This window comes from Ahaetulla prasina, chromosome 1 (genome assembly GCF_028640845.1).
Source record: "Ahaetulla prasina isolate Xishuangbanna chromosome 1, ASM2864084v1, whole genome shotgun sequence".
Lineage (NCBI taxonomy): Eukaryota > Metazoa > Chordata > Lepidosauria > Squamata > Colubridae > Ahaetulla > Ahaetulla prasina.
In genome coordinates, this window is record NC_080539.1 from 223,782,135 (window position 1) to 223,805,552 (window position 23,418).

General features: G+C 38.3%; 1 protein-coding gene across 4 annotated transcripts in view; it reads right to left on the reverse strand.

Moving 5' to 3' along the window:
• The window catches only part of TANK (TRAF family member associated NFKB activator), a 40,285-nt gene extending 17,262 nt beyond the window's left edge, over positions 1-23,023 (reverse strand). For 2 of the 4 annotated variants that reach the window (XM_058191718.1, XM_058191733.1), the window contains exons 1-5: positions 22,522-23,023; positions 9,729-9,887; positions 6,388-6,496; positions 1,905-2,035; positions 857-922 (exon numbers count right to left, since the gene is read on the reverse strand). In XM_058191718.1, coding sequence (XP_058047701.1) covers positions 857-922; positions 1,905-2,035; positions 6,388-6,496; positions 9,729-9,827 — 405 coding nt within the window. In that variant the 5' untranslated portion in view covers positions 9,828-9,887; positions 22,522-23,023. The remainder of the gene's footprint in view (positions 1-856; positions 923-1,904; positions 2,036-6,387; positions 6,497-9,728; positions 9,888-22,521) is intronic. The other 2 variants (XM_058191725.1, XM_058191740.1) reach the window with 1 other exon arrangement.
• Positions 23,024-23,418: the final 395 nt, after the last annotated feature.

Below are 23,418 nucleotides of genomic sequence, written 5' to 3' on the forward strand. Positions count from 1 at the left end.
AAACAACAGCATCACACTTATTCAAGAGAACACGGGAGAATTAAGCATGAATGTAGCAATGGAGAAAAAGAAGTAAAAATAGGATCCTTATTTTCCTAGTATTGGCTTGTAGCCTTAAATTTCACGTGTATGACGAGCCCAATTCAAATTACATAGCCACACCAACAAAACCACGTGCACACTCAATAGGAATCCTCACTATTACCATCTGATGAGTGGGACTAAGACATTGGCAGTTGCTCTCACAATTTATGGTTTAGGTGTATAGCAGGAAAAATACTTATTTTTTTCTGACTTCCATCCCGCTCTTCCTCTATGTTTCCCAATAAACCTATTCTTTTTCTAATCTGGAGGTGACCAGAACACTCGCAAGAAGTGTCCTCCTAGTACATTTTTCAAAATAAGCATGTTGCTACCTGTTTACTGAGATATTTTTCTTGCTTGTGTTTAGATAAAACAGGAAATACCTCTTCCCTCCTGACTTTCACGTATGACAACCCCCCCTCTCCTTTTGATATATACTGAAAATAATAGTACATCATTTTAAAAACAATGATATTTGTACTTTGTATAACATTTGAATTTCAAAGCGCTTGCCATCTTTTATTTTTCCAATTTGTGTGACCCTCTTCTAAAGTAGGTTAATGTTACCATAGGTAGAGAACTGAAGCAGAGGAAAGGAGGCTGGATTAAGGTTACTTTGTGAACACAATATTAGTTGGACATCTGCATGTTATCACAATGCAAACGCTGCTTAAACACAAATAAGCAAATATACTGAGGATATTTTTGTAAGGGCAATGATGATTGCTATATCCATATCTGCAGTGTGTAAATATAGATACTACGTTGTTACCAGAGGAATGTAATTTTTCTTTTTGTTTCCAATTCCAAATTTCTGAAGCAGAAATTGCAAAGCTTGCTTAAAGAGAAAGGAGAAAAGAGAGAATGAGAGATTCTGAAATTAGATTTCTCCAACATAATTATCAAGTGTCACTAATTTGACAAAATAGGTATTCTTTATTAACAAATTAACACATATGATTAAAATATGCTTAGTTGACAGAAATATAAGTCCCTAGCTCATTATCTGCAAGCTAAAAAATAAGCTTTCATAAAAGAGTTTGATATTAGGAATTGAGAAAATCTGCCTTAATCCACATCAGAAGATTCATTTAGCTAAGTACTAATCTTTTTGAGTTCTCCAAGATTCCAGACTGAATTTTTCCCATTACCTTCTAATTCTCTTATGTCAGCTATGGATGGTAGAAACTGGCCAAAATCCCAAGCTAGTACTATATGTAAATCACATACTACTTCATTGAGGTAAGATCCTATCTACTGCTTAACACAATCAGACTTGGGGGACCTTCTATGCTTCATAATCATGTATAACCTCTAGAAAGACAAAAAGCAAAAGAGCTGTAAGTAATACTGGAGACAACCTGCAGGCCTCCAGCTATCTGCTCAACTACAATCCATAGCATCCATCACCATTTGATATACTGGTAAGGCTGCTGGGAATAATAATTCAGGAGCACCAGACAATTCCTTGTCACTAGTTTACTGTGACCAATACGGTCATAAAAGAGAATCAAAGCTTTCCATTTTTAATTGGACCCTATATTGTGGTGACTCTTAATTGTGGCTAGTTGAAGAGTGTCAAATGATTCCAAACAGGCTTGTCAGTGTAGCTTATCTACATTTTGACAAGCTTTGACAAGGAACAACAAGCTGCAATGGATCAAAAACAGGTGAATTGTCTCAGCTAAGGGACAGTAGGAGTGATGATGTCTTCAAGTTCATTCCCATTAAATGGGCTTTTCTTAAGCCTTTCCTTATAAGTTATCCTTTTCTCTTCCAAACTTTTAGAGCCACTATATATCTTAAAGAAAGCGTCCTACCTTTAAAAGCTTTTCTCTTTGCAGTGCCAATTTCAGCTTTTCTTGGAGCTGATCAAAATCTGAGTTCAATAAGGTACCATTTCTTCTCATTTCATTGTCTTCATGGACTGGAACTTGACTTTGTGTGTTGACTATAAAAGAAAGTATTGTTTTGAATTAAAATATTTAGGTGGGCGTGAAAAAAACATCAATACATTAGGATTTTGTTTCACAGATAAACCGCAATTTGAATTAAAAAATACAATACATAAAATTTCCTATTCCACCATCACACAGATAAAGTAATATACATGTTCTAAATAAAACCCTTTTTCATAGATATCCAAAAGAAAACCATAAAAAGACTGTATAAATTTTTAAATAGCGTTTTATTGCTATTTAATGATACTGCAAAACAATGCAAAATCTGTTAATTAAATCAAACTATTAAAAACAGTTAAAACAGATACTCCACTAAACAATAAGCAATACAATGCAACTTAGTTACTCATTCTGGCTAAAAGTCATGATGAATCAAAGCTTATTTCTTTAGGAGTATACTTAAACCAACTTGGAGTTCACAAAGAGGAGTTCGTGACTAAACTGAAGTGTTCTTTCTGAATAAGTAAGAGAGCTTGCTAACTTTCCCCCAAGAACCTTGCCTTAATCATTTGCTGCTTCACAAATGCTGAAGGTGTCAGACAAGAGTTCTTACTTTAAATACTGGCTTATCTAGATTTCAGCTGCTCTTTCGAGTGAACATTTGGGAAAGAGCATCCTTTAAAGTCAAGTTTATAACCTACTGGAGTGTCTCAGAATGCTTGCACCTAATATATATCTCTATACCATAAAATACCACATCTATATTTTTTTCACTGTCAAATAAACTTTTTAAAAATCTATCTCAGTGTGCATAGCAAGATATACACCCAAAATGCCTGTGTGTGTGTTCATCTGCTCCCTCCAAATAGGGCATTTGATTGTTGCATAAAATGAGATAATTAAATGAGATAATCTTACAATAGAACATTGCCATATGACTGAGCATTGAACTGGAAGGCCTTTCTCGAACATCTAGTTCAACCCACTGTTCATTACAAGCCATTAAATTACTCCTGCTCTATTTGAAAACCTCCACTGTGAGAATCTACTATTGTTCTAGATACTTCCACGGCATACTGTCAGGAAATTCCTTATAACACGGGTGCCAAACTCATGGTGGCACACTGCCATCACGTGATGTTTCACGATGTTTTTTCCCTTTGCGAAGCTGGGGTGGGCGTGGCTTACACGTGATGCATCCAGCCTATGGGCCACCAGTTTGACACGCCTGCCTTATAATGTTTTTTTTTTTTAATTTCATCTCACTGATCCTTGGCTTGCCTTCCCTTTTAACAGAGAATGAGTCTGTACCTTCTTGCAGGTAATATTAATACCTACTTCTTTTGCAAGAGAAATAACTTTTCTGTTTCCCTATTAAAATACCCAAAGATTTATTTTTCCTCTTTGTTTTTTCATTAAAACAAATTATTTCCTTATTTTTTCTAAGCTTTATTTTTTAGGCTTTTTCATTTTCCATTTTACTCTGTGTCCCATTCTGTCTCCCAACTCCTTTGTAGCATCTGCAAGCAGAACTAAATAATAGGACTTTTCAGAATATGTTCTCAAATACAGTAAAGTAAAGGTAAAGATTTCCCTCGCACATATATGCTAGCCGTTCCCGACTCTAGGGGGCAGTGCTCATCTCCATTTCAAAGCCAAAGAGCTAGTGCTATCCAACGACTTCTTCGTGGTCATGTGGCCGGCATGACTCAATGTCAAAGGCGCACTGAACGCTGTTACCTTCTCACCAAAGATGGTCCCTATTTTTCTACTTGCATTTTTTACATGCTTTTAAACTGTTAGGTTGGCAGAAGCTGGGACACGTAACGGGAGCTTACCCCGTTACGCGGCACTAGGGATTTGAACCACTGAAGTGCCGACCTTTTGATCGACAAGCTCAGCGTCGTAGCCACTGGGCCACAAATACAATTCAAATACAATACTATAATATTAAATTCAAATACAAATACAAATTCAAATTCAAAAATTTAAATACAGTACTATAGATATAAAGGGATGGCATTTCAAGGAAAAAACCTATTCTATCTATCATCACCAGAAGAGCCATGGTTAGAATGCAGTATTGCAGACTAACTCAGTCCACAGCCAAGAATTTGGTCCTGACAAGCTTAAGGTTGACTCAGCCTTCCATCCTTCCGAGGTCAGTAGAATAAGTGGCCAGATTGCTGGGAGCAATATGCTGACATTTGTAAACCACTCTGAGTGTGCTGTAAATTGCTATGGAGTGGTATATAAGTTTAAGTACTATTGTTAGAAGTCAATTCAAGAAGGCCAGCTACTTGAGACAGGAGATGTTGCTCCTTGTATAGCACAATGAAATGAGCATTTCAGGCATGGGGAATATCAGGGATGACCTTATTGTCCACTTTCTCAGTTTGCCACCTTGAGTCGTGGCTCCCCTTTAGCTAAAGGTAGAGCTAGCCCAGACAAGCTATAGGCAGTTATTGCCAATATGTCAACAGTTCTATCCCAGGTATCACATCTGGCTTTATAGAAGAAAGTGGTCAAAAAGACATTGGATGAGGATATTCAGATGTCAATTCTGTTTCATGTTTCACAAATACCATTCAGATTATCTCAAGTGTAAAATATTTATTTATTTATTTATTTATTTATTTATTTATTTATTTATTTATTTATTTATTTATTTATTTATTTGATTTTTATACCGCCCTTCTCCCGAAGGACTCAGGGCGGTGTACAGGCAGAATAAAACCAACAAAGAACAATATACAAAGTTAAAATATCAATTAAAAACTTATTAAATGAGCCCGAAAAATTTAAGAATATACCCGTTTTAAAAACCCATATTAAGTCATAGCCAACCAGGATTGGCTCCAGGTCCACATTACACTAAAACACAAGGATAAGCTCTTAACACAACTCTGTGTCAAAATAAAAAATCAAACAAACCATGTAAGGACTTAGTGAATCTGGGACAGACACTTCCTACAGATTACTTAAATATGAATCCTATTGCTTTAGCTCTTATCCGTGGCTTCCACAGTTAAAAGTTTTAAAATTTTTTAAATACTTTCCATTAGCTACAAAATAACACAGAGAATGTAAGTTCAATTCCCCCCCCCAATGTACAGTAGCATATTATTAGCAATTTTAAAGGGCAAGAAGATCCCAAAAAGTGATCAAGTGATCAGGCTGAAAAGTTGAGGACTTTCAAGACTGGATGGAAGGTGCCAACTGGAAGAAGTGGAAATAAAGTCCAGAATGGACTGGCAAAAATATTATTAATCCACTCATAGTTTTCTTCTCCACCTTTAGGATTTCACTAGATAACCCATGACTCCTTGAGTCATCTTTTCAGATATTATTTCTTTACCAGATTCCTCAATGCCTTCAACAATTTACTGACTTCAGTGGATGATTTGGAATATATTCAGAGACGTATCTGCCTTGAAAATAGCTCACACTGAACTGTATAGCATAATCAAACACCAGCATGGGAAATCCTAAAGGTGATTTTCCAAGAGGCAACTAGAGCTTCTTCTTTTTTTCTTTGAAGACATTTTGCTTCTTATCCAAGAAGCTTCTTCAGCTCTGACTAGATGGTGGGAAACGGAAGGATTTATATTCCTTTCAGGCAGATGGTCATTTGCATTCTTTTAGAGAGTCCTTGAGGCCACTTGGGAGTTTTTTCTGTGTCCTCAAGGTGACCTGAGTAGTGAAAATGGGTGTGGTGCCTTCTTGGAGCTGCTGAAAGGACTGTGTTGTGGAGCTGTGCTTTCTGCAGGATGTTTTCTGCCCTGTGTCCCTTCACTGTTGAACACAGGCGCAGGCTATTGGGAACAAGTCTGTGTTGTTTGCATCTCAAACTGAAGCACAAATGGTTCCTGTAGTCTGTAATTCTTATGGAAATTTATTCATACTCCTACACCATGTCTATGGAGATTCTCAGTCATCCAGGTCATGGTTGTCCTAAATGTTTATGTCATGTTTTATAAAATTTGCCAAATTTTATTTCCATGGGAGTTATGGGTCCTGGAGTTTGGACATATTCTGTAAGTGATATTTGAAGTATCTTGGTTGAAAAAGTTTTGCCCAGTTAAAATCAGTCCTTGATTTTTACTCATCCCAATTTCTTGTTCAATATTCATGTATCAACCTTTTATGCTACAAAATGGTGCCCAGAAATTGTTTCTGTAATACAATTCTGAATGGAGGCAAATCAGCTTATAAGAGACTGTCTGGTTTTTTTAAAAGTTTTTAATGTAGTTATTCCAGTACTAAGAGGATCATGTGAAAATAACAAGAGTCCAGTGACATCATACACAAAAGACAGGCACACAAACACATAGACACGTAAGGATGGCAAGAGACACAAAAAGGGAGATAGTCGGTAAAAATCAGGTTGAAAACTACCTACCTCTGTTGGCAGTCATAGAAGCCAACTGTAATTTGAGTTTTGCAACAATGCTCATTAGAAGTTCATTTTTTTCTTGCTGTTCATGTATCTGCTTCTCATAGCTGTCTGTCTGTAACGATAGTGTAATTGGAAGCAATCATTTTATGTTGATGGGTTTTACTTCAGACAGGCACAAAGAATGGCTATGCCATGGCATTAGTGCTTAGATTGTCTGCCTCAAACTCTAAATACCATAGCTTGAATTTATACTCAAGGAGTTAGAAATGCCTACGTATCTCGTTTCCCTTCTGTTTATTTATTGTATTCTCATTTGCTTGTTGTTCTGAGGAACCAGGGTGGAATATAAGGCTTTGTTTAAACACACACACACACACACTCCAAATTTACTTCACAATAATCTGATAAAGGCAGGTGTGGCTGCAAAACAGTGACTTATCAAAAGTACCAATATCATATCCATGGCTGTACTCAAGTTTATCGAGTATCCTATGCTGTACTGCCATTTTAATAGAAGTTCTGGATTTTTTCCACTTTTGACAAGACAATTATGGACAAGAAAACAATTAGCTGTCTGGCACAGACAGATGAGTTGAACAATAGCAGTGCCACAATTTCCATTTTTTTTTCATTCTTCCACTCCTGAAAACCATAGCTTTGAGCAGTCGATGGAAAGGGTGCAACTATCTCAAAACACAGTAAGAGCTCAGCATATAGCAATAGCTGTATCTTAAGCCCATTAAAAGGCAATGAGGTCAGTATATTTGAGCAGCCTGGATGACCTCAGAAAGCAGAAGGAAGAGAAAAAGTCATTAAGACCCAAATTGAAAATGTACAACAGCAATGTCTTGTCAACACTTCTGTACAGAGCACACTCATGACAGCTAAAACAGACAGAAGAAAAGATGCTTTTGACAGCCAGCGTGCACAAGTGATTCTTTTAGAGTCAGATGGCAGCAACAAGTTAGTAACTATAAGATATACTTGACAACCAAATATCCATCTGTATTGAGTACCATCTGGCCGTGATGACTCCGGCTTCTATGCATTTGACACAGCTTTGATCTGCAGAGTCTAGCAAAACAAGTGGCCAACCAGAATCCACCATTAGCCATAAACTGACAGATGCTCCAACCAGTCCCTGAGACCATAGAGTAAAAAGGAGGAGGTCACCGGAACAAAAGCCTCTTCTTTTTAGTCACTCCAAGTTGAATAGGAGACACTCCTAAGTTGGCAAACTTTAAGCAACTGCCTTATACTTTGCCCTTGGGAATTTAAGGAGAGAAAACTTCAAACTGATGAACTAATTAAGGAAAGGGGAAATCCAAGTGGCATTTGACACCCAAATACACACAATCTACTTATTTTGTTAATGTATTAAATGGTAATCAGGGTATCACAGAGGTGCAGAAGCATATAGCGTAGGGACAGATTTGGTTGTCTGCATCGGTAGGACCACTAAATTGAGATCTGCTAAATTGTTTATTGTACCATTTACAGCAGGGGTCTCCAACCTTGATAACTTTAAGCCTGGAGGACTTCAAGTTCCAGAATTCCCAGCTTTGTTGGCTGGGGAATTCTGGGAGTTGAAGTCCGCCAGGCTTAAAGTTGCCAAGGTTGGAGACCCGATTTAGAGGCTCTTCATTCAGACTAAGAAAAAGAATCATTTGACTGTTCAGTAAACAAACTTCTCTAGACAAAAACTTGCCCTGGAAAACATTTACAAAAAATCAAAATGTAAAAGTTATCACATGACATTGATAAGAAGTGGGTAGATCTCTGCTTGAATACTTCTTAGATCTCAAATAGAAGGAAGACAAACCCCAGTTCTGTGGTGTTTCAGTTGAAATGAAAAGTGAAAATCCAGAAGGGTGCGAGCAACAGCTCAAAGGCTTCCTGCATAGCAGCAGAACTCTAGATGAGACTGATCTACAGCCAACCCAGTAAAGGACAACATATAGATAATCCTCATTTAGTGACTACAATTGCAACTGATAACTCGGTCGTTAAGTGAACTGATTGCTAAGTAAAACTACATCTGTGTTTATGATCTTACTTCAGCTTTCCTAGGACTTATTATTGGATTTTGTTTGATGGTTTTTATATAAAGATGCCGACAATTGAATAAGGAACCTTTTACATGCAAAACCACTGAGCTATAGTATATTCCTCTCATCCCTCTTAAGAATTCATCTCCCTATAATGTCCCTAGACCAGTGGTTCTCAGCTAGTGTGCTGCAGCATTTGGGTGTGCCGTGTGTGTGTGTGTGTGTGTGTGTGTGTGTGTCTATCAGTATCTATCTGTCTGTCTCTCTCTCTCAGTATCTATCTACATATCTATCTATCTATCTATCTATCTATCTATCTATCTATCTATCTATCTATCTATCTATCAGTATCTATCTTTCGATCTGTCTCTCTCTCTCTCTGTCTCTCTCTCTTTCTCTCTCTCTACATTTCTCTCTCTCTCTCTCTCTCTCTCTCTCTCTCTCTCTATCTATCTATCTATCTATCTATCTATCTATCAGTATCTATCTATCTATCTACCTATCTATCTATCTATCTATCTATCTGTATCTATCTGTCTGACTGTCTGTCTGTCTCTCTCTGTATCTATCTATATTTCTATCTATATCTATCTATCTATCCATCCATCCATCCATCCATCCATCCATCCATCCATTTAATACAGTGCAGATATTTTTAAAAAATTATATAACTTTCCTTCAAACCATGTGTTATATACTATTTAAAATACATATATAAGTTTAATAATTTTGTGGTGTGCCACAGAACTACTGCTCTATATTCAATATTGCGCCATGGATTTAAATAGGTTGAGAAACACCACACTAGACTATATTTTTAAATTTAACACTACTTTATAGTTCATTTCATCTTTACCTTTTGTAATACAAAGCTACCAGCAAAAAAACCCCAAACATTTCATGTTCAAGAAACATGTTTCTTCACTGTTTCCTCATGCAAATGTGGGAGACTTCTTTCCCTACTATCAGGCTCCTGACTATCTGTCTCCTTTTTAAGCATAGCATCCTTTGACAAAGGCAATCCTAGAGGCAACTGGTGGTACATGTCAGAACTGCCTAAAAGTTAAAAGAGAAAGGCAAACTATCCTTGATGAAAATTCAATTTCATAAACAAACTGTATTTATCATGGAACAGCTTCATACCTATGAGTGGATCATTTTGGCAGATAGTCAACATAGCATTACTGAACTACACAATATTTCTGTTCTGTGGGAAATCTAAGCTGCCCTTTTTTTCAGAAGCAATACTAAAGGAAATCTTAACTTGTAGGGTTAGATACTAAAAACATAACATACCTTTTGCTTTAGTTCTTTTCTAGCAAAATCTCTCTCCATACACGCCTGTCGAAACGCTTCATATGCCTTATTAAGCTGCTCTGCAATATTTTTATCCATACTTCCCAGCAATATTTCATCACTGAAGAGATTATGAATGCAGCAGACCTGGTTAAATTACTTTAGAAAAGAAAAAGGAAAAATATTGGTTATTATTGTAGATCATTTATGCTGCTTCACATTTGTCCAGAAAAAAACAGGCAACTAATGGAGCAATGTGATGAAATCACATTTGACACTATTTGGAATTTTTTTTCCTAGGACAAGGGTTGCTCCCCCCTTCTAATTTGAGGATCTCTTTTAACATTGATACATTGATATTCCAGGTACAAGTAGTCCTCAATTTACGGCCACAATTGAGTCCAAAAAAACAGCTTTAAGTGAATTTTGCTCCATTTTACAACCTTTCTTGCCACAGTTGTTAAGTAAATCACTGCAGTTGGTAAGTGAGCCACATGGTTGTTAAATGAATCGGGCTTCCCCTTTGACTGCTTGTCAGAAGATCGCAAAAGGTGATGACATGACCCCGGGACGCTGCAACCGTCATAAATGTGAGTCAGTTGTCAAGCAGCAGAATGTAAACCACATGGGGAGGATGCTGAAATGGTCGTAAGTGTGAAAAAGGGTCATAAATCACTTTTTTCAGTGCCATTGGAACTTTGAACGGTTACTAAGTCGAGGACTACCTGTAATGTGTGAAAGAAACACACAGCTACTATGAATTCAGTAACCACAGATAATGCTTTTAAATGAATTTGGATTCTATAAATTATAAATGCATGTTTCATGTAGATGCGAGTATTTATTCAGGCTAGCTCACTCCAAGAGTTCAATTCTGAGCGGCTCGAGATTGTCTCAGCCTTCCATCCTTCTGAGGTTGGTAAAAGGAGGACTCAGATTGTTGGGGGCAATATGCTGACTCTGTAAACTGCTTAGAGAGGGCGGTAGAGCATTGTGAAGCGGTATATAAGACTAAGTTCTATTGCTAAGTTCTATAAAGCAAGCTTTCTGGCAGCCCACTAAAACAGTCCAAAAGGCAGTAACATCTCCCCTTGTCCAATCATCCCTGCTTCCCTCCAGAAAGAAATAAAAAAAGATACAAACAAGCCATCTATATTGTTTGTTAACCTGTATTTTCTTATTGTGTGAGGATGCTCTTTGTGCATGCTCGCAGAAGCAATAGTGCTTCCCTGTTTTGCTGCTACGAGTTAGCAGGAAGTGGTGGATGTGTGTATGCAGCTGAGCATCATCTTGCATGCATCATGGGGGTTTCCAGATGGGTGAAGGGGAGATCCTGGTAGTGTGGGATCAGGTGGGTGAGCTGTGGCAACTCCTCTGCTTTTGCCGTATGTCTTTGACCTCTCATCGCCCAGTGAGAAAAGGGGCTAGAAGAAGCTGCTAGTACATTGCTGAGAGCTAAGACATCCCATGGTGATGGGAGAAAGAAAAAGTAAGAGGAGGTTGGAATGGAAGGGATGTGAGGGAAGCCCTGGTAGAGTAGCTAAAAACAGCAAAATGGTGGCTATGGGGCCATGGATTGGAATGAGTGAAGAGCTTGGGCAGGTTCGTGAGGGAGGGAATTATTACCAAAGAGATTACTTGAGTCCAGCAGAGAGGATAGCATGAGAAAGAAGGTGACTCCATCTTTATTATGCTAAGTGTAAACTGAGTTGGATTTCTTTGGCAGGCTTTTATGATTTTGCTACATTATCCTACAACCAATAAAGTTATTTCCAGTTTCTTTTTCCTGAACTTGCCATCCACACAGGACTGGACAGGTTGTTAGGAGACGGGAGTATCCATAGGCAGCTTACAGCATCGCAGTCAGAAAAAATGCCAGGAATATTACCGTAGTGGGCAAGCATGCATACACTGGGTAACCTGGGAGGGACAGAAATACTGCCACTGGCGAGGAGGAAGGAAGGAAGGATCAGACTAAATAGCCTAGTGCTATTCCTCTGATTCTCCCTCTTAGACCAACCAGTATTTCTGTCTTATCTCACTCCAAGCAGTATTTATAGAAGATCTTTGTGAACACTTTTCATTTTGTTTTGCATGTTCGATGTACAAATGAATACCCTTTAATAACTCCACAGCCCCCAAGGAGTACGTGGCCCACATTTTGGGAACCACCACAAATATTTAAGGCTGAAGTCATCATCTATTTTTGTGGAAGGTCAGCAGGGATGATTTATTGCTTAAACCAGCAGTCCCCAACTTTCTGGCACCAGAAACCGGTTTCATGGTAAACAATTTTTCCTCAGACCAGGGTAGTGGTGGTTTCTCGTGCAACATGGATCCCGAGCATGAACAGATGAAGCTTTGCTCATTCACCTGCTGCTTGTGTGGCCCGGTTCCTAATAGGCTTCGGTCTGGTATCGATCTGCAGCCCAGGTATTGGGGACTGCTGGTTTAAGCCATAAAGTTAAGTGTGTAGTTTGGACATAGTAGCTTGTGTGAATGCAGCCATTTGTGATTTATTTAAGAAATCATAATTAAGCAAACCCTGGCTTATGAACCAGGTCAAGATGCAAGATTTTCAAGAGTTTGAATCCAGAATGTGCATGATTTGCAACATGTTGCCCTTTTCTGGAAAACAAAAATGAAAAAGCTTGATATGCATTCAGATCCTATAGACACCACTGTACCTTTCTTTTAAAAAGCTGAAGTGATAAGGAAAAAAAAAGCATTAGTTACTGCTAGAAGGCTTATAGGAAGAAAGCAAGAAAAAGTAAAAAGCAGAGAATTTATCCCAAAGGAAACAGTTGGAAGATCCTTTTCTTTAATCAAAAGATCCATGGAGCCCAGCAATTTGTTTTCTAATGGTGATTAGTAAGAGTTAACACTTGAAAAGTTATAAACAAAGGAAAAACCCAACATCAAATTGTCATAGGCACACCACCCTTTGCCACAGTCTTTAATGTTTAGATCTAGCAATCTATATATAGATTATTTATTAAAAAGTTATTTTTCATTTGAAAATGTACTCAGTGACTAATGTAATTATACAGTTTAATTAAATTAAAAGACTATTAAAATCATAAAAAAAGAGAATGACCTGATTAAAACTCTCTTCAACAATCCAATAAACACTTAAATTAATAATTAACAGAGAAAGAAATAGACCCATCTTGGAGATACATTTCAAGACTTGGGAAAAACTATTCAAAAGGCCTTTCTTAATTTTCCCACTGTGACTTTAAAAAGTCAGTGGAAGAAAAAAAAATGTTTTTCCAAAAAACCTTAACATCTAGATATATTCATAAGATGAAAAAGCAAAGTTTCAAGTTAATTTAATCCAAGTCACATATGCCTTAAAAGTTACAATGAGGGTACCTTATAAACAGATTGATAAATATTGAAACTCGGCTATCCAAGAAGCCATCTGTAATTTGCAATTTACAAAATCCTTCGCTATTACAATGGGCTGTCTTTTGAATTACTGAATTTTGAGACAATTTAATTTGCTAACTAAAAGCAGTCAAATATAATTTCCCATTTAATATTACCCCATTACAGTAAAACGATAATGGAATAAAGATTGTTAAAAATCGAAGCGTTATTGTAAACCTAAATGATCAGTGGACAAAGCACTTAGGATATTTATCTATTAGCTAAGCCTGTTTGCAGCACGCTACCATGTGACAACACAAATACAAGATGTAGTGTGAATATATAATGAAAATACTCAAGTTGCCACTATAATTCTTTTAAAATATGAGACCATCTAATGCAATATCAGTAATGAAGGTTACTATGGACTGGAACAGTCCTTATTTCCTGTGTAGATCAAAATGTTGCACTATTCTCTTTAACCACATTTTTAATGCTAGTTGAAAAACCAAAACCAATTATCTTTCCTCAGATTTCATACCAAACAAACAAGAACAGCTTCCAGAACATAATTAATTAAATGTGACAAATTTCTAATTTAAACAGAGTCAACTTTGGCACCAGCATTCTTTTGCTTCCCTATTTATCATTGAGGGAAAACTATTTTTTTAAGGAGCCCTTACTCACTCCTGCTCAGATCCTTTGCATTCATTTTAGCTGAAACATAATGGTTTATAGATTTCTAATAGCGCGTTCCCAAGCCAGTTAACTCATACGCGTCACCAAACTCAAGGAATCTACTGCAATTTGTAGGCTCAAGGTGGTCGCTTAAGAGATTTGAAGTTTCTAGCTTTTAATCGCTTATCTGAATAGATGCTTGATAGAACTCACAAAAGGCCAAAGAGTACTTCCAGGCGACTCCATCCATTGTGCAACCATCCTGAAGGAGTGGGATCTGAATGAAAGGCCAAAAATTGCTCAGTATTTTTGCAGAGGACTAGTCAAATGCTTCACTTGGTTGGGCTAAAATGAACTCTTCCCTCTTGCAAGACTGAGAAGACATATTGGCTTTACTGCCAACGTCTCCTCTTTCTATGCTCTTTCATGGTCCAGTAATGCCTTATGTTAACTCAAAGTGAGCCCCATTGAATCCCTTGAGAAAAAGGTACAGGATTAGAGCCCTAGGGAACTATTAATTCTATATTTATGACAACTGTTGCCATGGTGTTATGTTTCCACAATTGCTGAGCTTTCCAACCCAACAGTAGCCAAATGTGTCAGAGTTTGATAAATGTCACAAATTGGCATTCACACCATAGTGGGAGGGGGAGGGGGAGACTATAAAGACATTTGCGTTGTTCTGCCAAATGTTGTGTCTTCAAAATGGGAATGAGAGCATCTTCTTGATAATTAATGCATCAGGTCACTCAGCCAGACAGGACTAGAGCTAGGAAGAGAAACGGATGCTTGGGTTGGATTATGGCAATTGCTTCGCAGGGCTTCCATGTTAGGTACCAGTACTTCCTTTTTTTAAAAAAATTTGAAATATAGTCTTTGGGAGAAAAATAGATTTTTTTAAAAGAATGTGCAAATATAGTACAGGTAAATCCTTGACTTGCAACAGTTTATTTAGTGACCGTTTAGTGAATTGAAAAAAGTGACTTACAACCGTTATGCACACTTACAACCATCACAGCATCCTCAGAGTCACGTGATCAAAATTCAGACACTTGGCAAGTGACTCATATTAATGACGGTTGCAGTGTCCCGGGGCCATGTGATCCCTTATTGCGACCTTCTGACAAGCAAAGTCAACGGGGAAGCCAGATTCACTGAACAACCGGGTTACTAATTTAATAACTGCAGTGATTCACTCAACAGCTGAGGCAAGAAAGGTCGTAAAAAGGGGCAAAATTCATTTAAGAACTGTCTCACTTAGCAACAGAAACTTTGTGCTCAGTTGTAGTTGTAAGTCGAGGACTACCTGTACACAATCTGTGGGCATTGTTTCTTCTTGAAAGCATCCAAACTTTGTCACAGGAATCAACATTGGCGATAAAGGAGGGGGAGGATTTAGGGGGCCTGAAGATTGCAATAGGAGGCCATAGCTTCCAAGGTGCCATCCCATCCTTTTGAGGGAAACAACCGATCCCAACGCAGAGATAAAAGGACCAAGAACTATTGGTAGGACAGGCAGCTCCCCAATATAAATTCCATATGCATAGGAAATAACCTACGCACCTGTCTAGAAAATACAAATCTCAAAGCAATATGCGTGTGATGGGTTACATTTATACTATATGAAAGGAAGCTGAAGTGCAGGCTTGTATCTGCTCACCTCCCTACCCCCTTGAAAATAACGTCCAAGCCCTGCTCACAGAATTCCCAAGTGGGTTTGGAAAGTTTTCCATGGAACCTGCAAGAACTTGATGAGATTCTGTTGAGGGTTTAAAGGAAAACCAAAAGTTCCAACACAACCAGGGACATCCATACATTTTTTTCCTCAAGAATAGCAATCCTATCCCAATCACTGAACTTTGATTTGCTTGGTTGAAACATCAGCCTCCTATTGTGTAACTAGCATTGTGTAATTCTAGTTTTAATTTTTGTATGCTGAAATCTTTAATTTTCCATTTAAAATAACAGAGTTTCTCAACCGTGGCAACTTTAAGATATATGGCCTTTAACTCCCAGAATTCTCCAGCCAGCGTGCTGAAGTCACTCATCTTAAAATTGCCAAGGTTGAGAAATATTGACTTAAGAATGGACAGACTTTCTGGGACACTAATTGGTGCATCCAACTTCGTGAAATACATAAAATTGCATAAATAAGTTATAGTGAACACAATTTTATTCTCAATTTTTCTGGCATTAGAGCGTTGTCTCTTAATCAGGGATTCTTTTTTCTTAACTAACTGGTTCCATAGCCTGTAAAAGTTTGAAAATCCCTGTTGTAAAAGAATCCCAAAGGTGCTTTTTCAAGAGGCAACTGGACTTCCTTTCCCCCCCCCTGAACACGTTTCGCTTCTCATTCAAGAGATGATGTAATGGATTAAAACTTTGCTGGAGGTGGGCTTAGATGCCATATCAGTTGCAATTCAAAACAAATGAATCAAATGGGGGAAAAGTTATCTGAGACTTATCCCCACTGACCTCAGAGATTAGTAAGCAGATGTGAGATGGCAGTGGAAGCCTTTAAAACAGTTTTTCGAAACAGGATTTCTGCTTGTCTTGGAGTTCAGTTTCCATAATTCTCAGCTGGCATCAGCAAAATATGATGTTAGCTATAAATGGCAGAAGTCAAAGTCCCATCCCTCTGAAGGGTTCCCAGTTGAGAAAGGTTGCTTTGTTTCCTTTCGTTATATCCAATTAATATAGTTATTACATACTCAAACTCATATATTTGCTTATATATTGTATAATTATTTCATGCTTATGCTTATATATACTGTGTGACAAATAAAAATAAATAAAAAATAAAAATAAATAAGTCAATGAAGATTCTCAGTCCAACTCCAGGTAGAGTTGCCTGGAAGTTGAATCTTGGGAATTGGTTTGAAACGATTCAGTTTATTCAAGTCTTATCTTACCCAAGACTGAAGAGAAGCTACTCAGATAAACAGCAAAGCAAAGAAGTCCAGTTGCCATGACTCAACTTCCAGACATCTAAAGTTAAATCATTATGCAGGAAAATCAGAAGCAGAGTCAAAACAGTTATCCAACACCATTAAATGTTGAAAAGGAAGCCTCCTTCAGATCCAAAAACTCACTTCTCTTAATCAGTAATTGCTTGACCCCTGAAGAATTATTACTATACAGTATTCAGATAATGGGAACAATAGAATTATTGTAGCTACGCTGCATTAACTTGAACAGTCAGGAAACTTTCTTGAAGAATAACTGAAAGAAATGAAATCAACAAAACTGAATTCTTTTCTAAATTTATTGTTTCACTGGAGCTTCCTTTTAAAAAAATGCTAGACAACTGTGCCAATGCAGCTTTTTAAATAGGTAAGACCATCAGAAATAGAAGTGGAAGACAGTTCTTCAAAATAATAATCCAAATTAGGCTTAGTGAGATCCTGCTGAAATATTTCTCATTTTTAACCTCATTTTTCCTCATTCCTTTCAAAGGTATGAACAGTAATTTAAACAGAAACAAAAGTGGCTGATTTTTATATTTCATGCCATGAATTGAATATTATTTGGGGTCACATCTGTTCAGTTAAAGTATGTTATTAAATGTGAAATCTCCTGATAAACGTGGTTTATTCTTTGTATTGATGCATGCAATGCTGTTTTGAAGCTGCCTCATAATTATCTTAAAAATACCTATGCACTGCTTAGCAAATTATTGCAAATTGTCTTGAAGAAATAAAAAGAAGCAATTCTTACCACAAGCTACTGAAAACCTAGGACACCTCCTTCCAGTCTCAGTTATAAGAGACAGATAAGACCCATATAGAAAAGTAATGGATGCATTACAAAACAATGCTTTTCATTATTTCTTTTTCAGCACATTGTCTAATATCATAGGATTTTATGAGCATCCTTAAGAATGCTCTTTTTAAAAAAAAACTCATCATTTTTGAGACACACTATATTGCAAGACAGGTACATTGCTTGCAACAAAAATCAAAGTCAACATAAACTAGACATTCAATCATCTGGAAAAGAAATATGGAGAAGGATTTTTCCATACTGTCATAGCTTTCTAACATGTTTGGACCGTAAGCATCAACATATCATCTCATTCCCAGAAAATTGCTCCAAAACTTGCAAGTTCACTAAATGCTGCATGATTTTATTAAGCAAGACTTCTAAACCTACAAAAGAAATTGAATGAAATTTCAGCATTCTCACTTGAGAGTTCGGCAATGTTTAGAAAATGTTTTTAATTTAATTGTTAGGGTTTCTGGAAGCTTTTTTTTGGGGGGGGGGAATGGATATTCTGGAATATGCTATGCAGAGTTGCCATTATGGGGTCAGCCTTTTTTCCCTTGAAACCTGAGTATTCTTTTAAAGAAAAGCTCCACACTTTAACTTGTCCCATTGGCCAGCAAAGAAAAATGTATCTCCCATCACTAATCTCTTTCCACTTATGACTGTATGACGTAAATTGTTGCTGGCAATCCTTATGATTTATATTGATATACTGACCATCAATTGTGTTGTAAATGTTGTACCTTGATGAACGTATCTTTTCTTTATGTACACTGAGAGCATATGCACCAAGACAAATTCCTTGTATGTCCAATCACACTTGGCCAATAAAATATTCTATTCTATTCTATTCTATTCTATTCTATTCTATTCTATTCTATTCTATTCTATTCTATTCTATTCTATTCTATTCTATTCTATTTCTTTAAAGAAATGGAAGATTTGTCCAGTCAGAATCTCTACTCCCGAGCTACTTAGGAGTAGCTTTTTTTTTTGTTCAACAACATAAAAATACAAATATTATTATTTATAACAAAAATATAAGGAATCTGCACCACACCAAAGCTCACCAACAAAGAGAAGTACACAAAATAGGGAGAAATTTCACTGGATTCACCAGCTCATTGAACCAGAGGAAAAGATAATACCTGAATATCCAAGTAGCTCATTGAGATGCAAAACCAGACAGAGGGGAAAAAAAACCAATGCAAAGAAGTATGGAAAGAAGAATGGCAGGTGTAGAAAAAGCAAACAAACTGAACACCACAGTTAAGAACAGTCTAGTCTATATATGTAAACAGTCTACAACTGTTAGACATGGAGCTTGATTCCAATTCTCTATTTAGTCATTCAATTCACAGTTGTTTCTGAGCAAGTCAGAATCTCTTAGCTCAGAGAGCTCAAACCCTCTGAATTGTATGTATGTATGTATGTATGTATGTATGTATGTATGTATGTATGTATGTATGTATTTATTTTGTCTCACAGTATATATAAGCATAAGCATGAAATTACTATACAATATATAAGCATATATATATAAGCATAAGCATGAAATTACTATACAATATATAAGCATATATATAAGTATGAGTATGTAATAACTATATTAATTGGATATAACGAAAGGAAACAATAAGACAGGAATGGTAGGCACGCTTGTGCTCTTATGCATGCCCCTTACAGACCTCTTAGAAATGGGGTGAGATCAATAGTAGACAGTTTTTGGTTGAAGCTTTGGGAAGAGACCACAGAGTCAGGTAGTTTATTCCAAGGATTAACAACTCTGTTACTGAAGTCATATTTTCTGCAATCAAGATTGGAGCGGTTGACATTAAGCTATTAATGTCATTAAGTATTGTATTAAGTATTATGACATTAAGTATTATTCTTCTAAAACCTCTAAAACCTAACATGTAATGGCCACATAACCTCAACAATTATCAAATTGTATGACTGAAGGATGAAATTGTTAATTGAGAGATTGGAGGGTGACAAGGACATTGAAATGCATGAGAATGAAATCAGAGCTAGTCTTCGTTCGATCATTTTTTGCAATTGTGACTGCCAAGTCTGCCATTTTAGAGCCAGGTTCAGAAGACGTTTCTGAGACAGTTGTGGGGATACAAGAGAACAATCATAAAGGCTACCTACTGGTAGTACCCCATGGAAATTGGAGCAATGGTTGTATTAATTAGTTTGAAGCTTGTTCTACATCTATATACTATATTCCATCTTCTTTGCGGGAATTATGAAATAGAAACCTTGATTTAAGAGATGTTATTTTCTAGCATGCATATATGTGTGTGATGACTTTCTTTTTAAAAAAGAAATCCTCTAAGATGACCATACTTAACTGAAATTCTTTAATGTTGCATAAAACTAATTATTATAATTAGGAGAGCAAGCTACAGCCCTTCTCTTTTGTTCATTGCTGAAAGTAATTCTGACATGTTTTGATAGAATTTCATCCTAGCATCAGAATACAAGCAGGTTTTTACACTCATACACGCTTTACTCATCAGTGTAATAGGTGAAGTGATAGAATAAAAATCTCACAGAAATTTTTAACTCCTTCTCTATGGAGTTTTCAGCATCTATATTATTATGACAAATGCTTAAGTGTTTAAACAGATACTTTCAATGACCACTTTTCGGAGGCGAGATACTGAATTGGGCGGGGATCAAAATCACCCAAAGCTTAGTTTGTTTAAAAATGGTGGCTGAACAAGCACATAATATACTAAGCTGTAACTAAGCAACCTTGATTATGGCTGAGAATGGTATGTGAGTTCTGTCAGTACCTTTCAGCCCTATCTTTTTTCTAATTCTAGATTTGGAGAGACATGGACTTTTTTCAAATAACATAATTCAGGATTTGCCAGTATGTACATCATGGTTGTTGAATAAACTGGTGTGGTTCGCATATCATCTGATGTACACAATCTGCTGCAATCTTTTCTTGTCACCTGTGACTTTTGTATGTACAGACTCAGCTCTGTTCTCAGACCCACCTTCTAAAGTTGCCAGGCTCTATAGGTAATCCTTGATTTACGACTATAATTGACCCTGGAATTATGGACATAGGTGTAGGTCATGCTGCTCACTAACTAGATCACCACACAATTGCACTTGATTTCATTACCTTTTTTGCAGTGGTTGTTAAGTGAATGTGGTGGTCATTAAACAAATCCATTGTTTTCTGTGATGTTTTTTTTTGGTTGGAAACCAAATAAATGCCTGCTTCTGGCAAAAAAAGTCATAAATCATGATCACATGACCAAGGGATGCTGTAAACAGCCATAAATGTGGGCCTGTTGCCAAGCGCCCAAAATGTGATCAATCTGATTGCGGTGGACAAACCACTTCCAAAATCTTGCCATGAAAAATTGTGGGGATTTGTCTAGAGGACAGTTGCTAGAAATCAATACTGACTGGAAGTCACCATACGTACATAAAAAAAAGTCAGCTGATTGTACATTTTAGAAGGAAAGTCATAGCATTTTCATCTGGAGGAGCAGACTAATGTTCTTGAATCCAAAGGGTGGGGGAGGAAGCTACTCTTGTATATTATATTCAGAAAGCAATCAGAGCATATTTTAGCCTGCTCTTCACATGAAACTAACTAAAATGGATTCCCATCACTTTAAAGGACTTTTCTTCTAAATTAATGTACATGAATTCAGAGATGTGAACCTAGCTCTTTTAGTTAAAACCTATGCATATGATTAAAAAAAATAATTCCCACCGATTTCAACAGAACCATGATATTTGTTTAGCCATGGCTTCTCAAAAACCACCCACAATTGACTGCACTCACAGAACATAATAAATCGTATACAAACTGTATGGCTGGATTCACACACCACGCTAACTCTAAACAAGCAATTAATTCGACTTAATTAGATGCAGTTCTGTTAGTTTCAGGAAATAAGTGTTCACTGGATGATGGTGCAAAGGCTTCAGTAGTAGGGTAATTTCCACCTCTCTTGACACTACAAAGACGGAAACTTTTCATTAAGGGAAACTGGAGGAAGAGCTTCACAGCCTTCAGGGTTTCTATTCCAGTCGCAATCCAATCTAGGGAGAAAGAGCAGACTGGTTTCCCAAATACTCTCCCTTTGGAATTTCTCGGAGGTGTAGTTTCCCAATTAAAAAACAACAATAACACACACACAACTTCCACCGTCTGGGTTCAAGGCTTCCGGAACAGGAAGTTTTAAACTCCGGTCCTCGGTCCTTCCGTAATTGGGTCGTAAACACCCGGAGGTTACGAGACACCCAAATGTGTTTGTATGTTACTTATAAGAGGAAACGAACCGGCGATTTCTTTGCTCCAGGTATAAACTGGTTTTAGACAAAGCAGCCACCCCTGCCGCCTGTCTCTCCCCTTGAGCCTCCGGGTACTTTTCCGCCGTTGTGAGAAAAAAATGTATGAATGACAGGAGGCGCGGAAATCCACAACCCGTTGTGTGGCGTTGTGATGACCCCAAAAGGCCCTGGCAAACCATGGCAAAACCGGCCAGGAAAATAAATACAGGTCACGAGTTAAGCTGCATCTCTTCGCCCAACAACATCTCAAATCGGGAGCCCTCCCCGCTACCCGGATCGGGGGGGGAGGGGGCGCGGACCAGAAAGAAAGCTTTGTTTGCAACTGCACGGTTAGACGTTAGATGGCAGCTAGGTAAAAAGTTTTTTGCTGTGCCCACCAAAAGCTAAGAAGTCCCGGGCAGGGCTTAAGATGGAAAGAAAAACGGAAGCAGAATTGCTAGCTGAAGTACAAAGAAGTGGGGTGGGGTGGGGTGTGGGAGAGAAAGAAACTTTGGGGGAACCGAGAGGAAAGAACTTGGAGCTGTTAACGTGGCTTGGAGAAAGAAAGAAAAAAAGCACAGCAATACAGTGAACAGCGTCGGCGAAAAGTTGCGGGCTCGGCCGCTTAAGCGGGCGATAGCTTACAAAAAGGCGAGAAGAAACTTACGAAGCCCCCGCCGTGATCGGCTACGCGCTCCGAGCGCCTCGGAGCAAGACCGAAACTCCGACGCGCCACCCAGGAACAGAGCGAACTTCCTGCTGAGCCGCCACCGCCGCCATGTGATCCGCCGCGTACAAGCCCTGCCTGCTCTCGGCAGCTGGGCTTGCTCGGCGGGGGTGGCAGGGACGCGGATCTCGGCCTTGCTTGCCGCCCTCCCCGCGGGCTTCCCTGCTTCCCCGACGGCCTCTTCTCTGCCCGTCCTAGAAAGAGGGCGAAATGGGCTCTTCTCGCAGCTTTGCCTCGCCCGTCCTCTTGCCTCTGGGACGGGCAACCCGGTGCAGGGGGAAGTTTTCCCGCCCGTCACCCCGCCGGGAGAGGAAGGGGCGGCCGGGGGGGGGTTGCTGGTTTCCCGAGCGGGAAGCGAGGGAAAAACGAAAGTGGCAGGAAGAGCTTCAGCCCGTGGTTTGCCCCCCGCACCGGGAGACTTGGGCTGCTGCTCCTGCTGCGCCCCGGTCGCTCCACCGCCTAGCGAGAGGTTGAAGCCAACAACAGGAAGGTCGTCGGCCTCGCGCTCCTCCTTGCGGCTGCCTTCTCTGTTTCCCCCTGTGAGAGAAACTGATAATTCTCCCTTTGGCCCCTCGGAATACAAGGACGGGGGACCACCCGGAAATCCTCCAGTCTTTCCCTAGGCAATATCAAACATTCGGGAAAAGAAAGCACAGCGTTCTGACATTATTGTGTGCAATACAATAGGTGGTTGTATTCAGGAAAAGTCCAGCATTTTTGTTGAACTGAGGCCACTTTATCTTCCAGCTAATATACAGTGGTTTGGAAGAGCACAGCTTAATCTTGTTCCATATCCAAAGAATAGAAGGAGGCAGTGATCCAAGCATGTGAATCAAG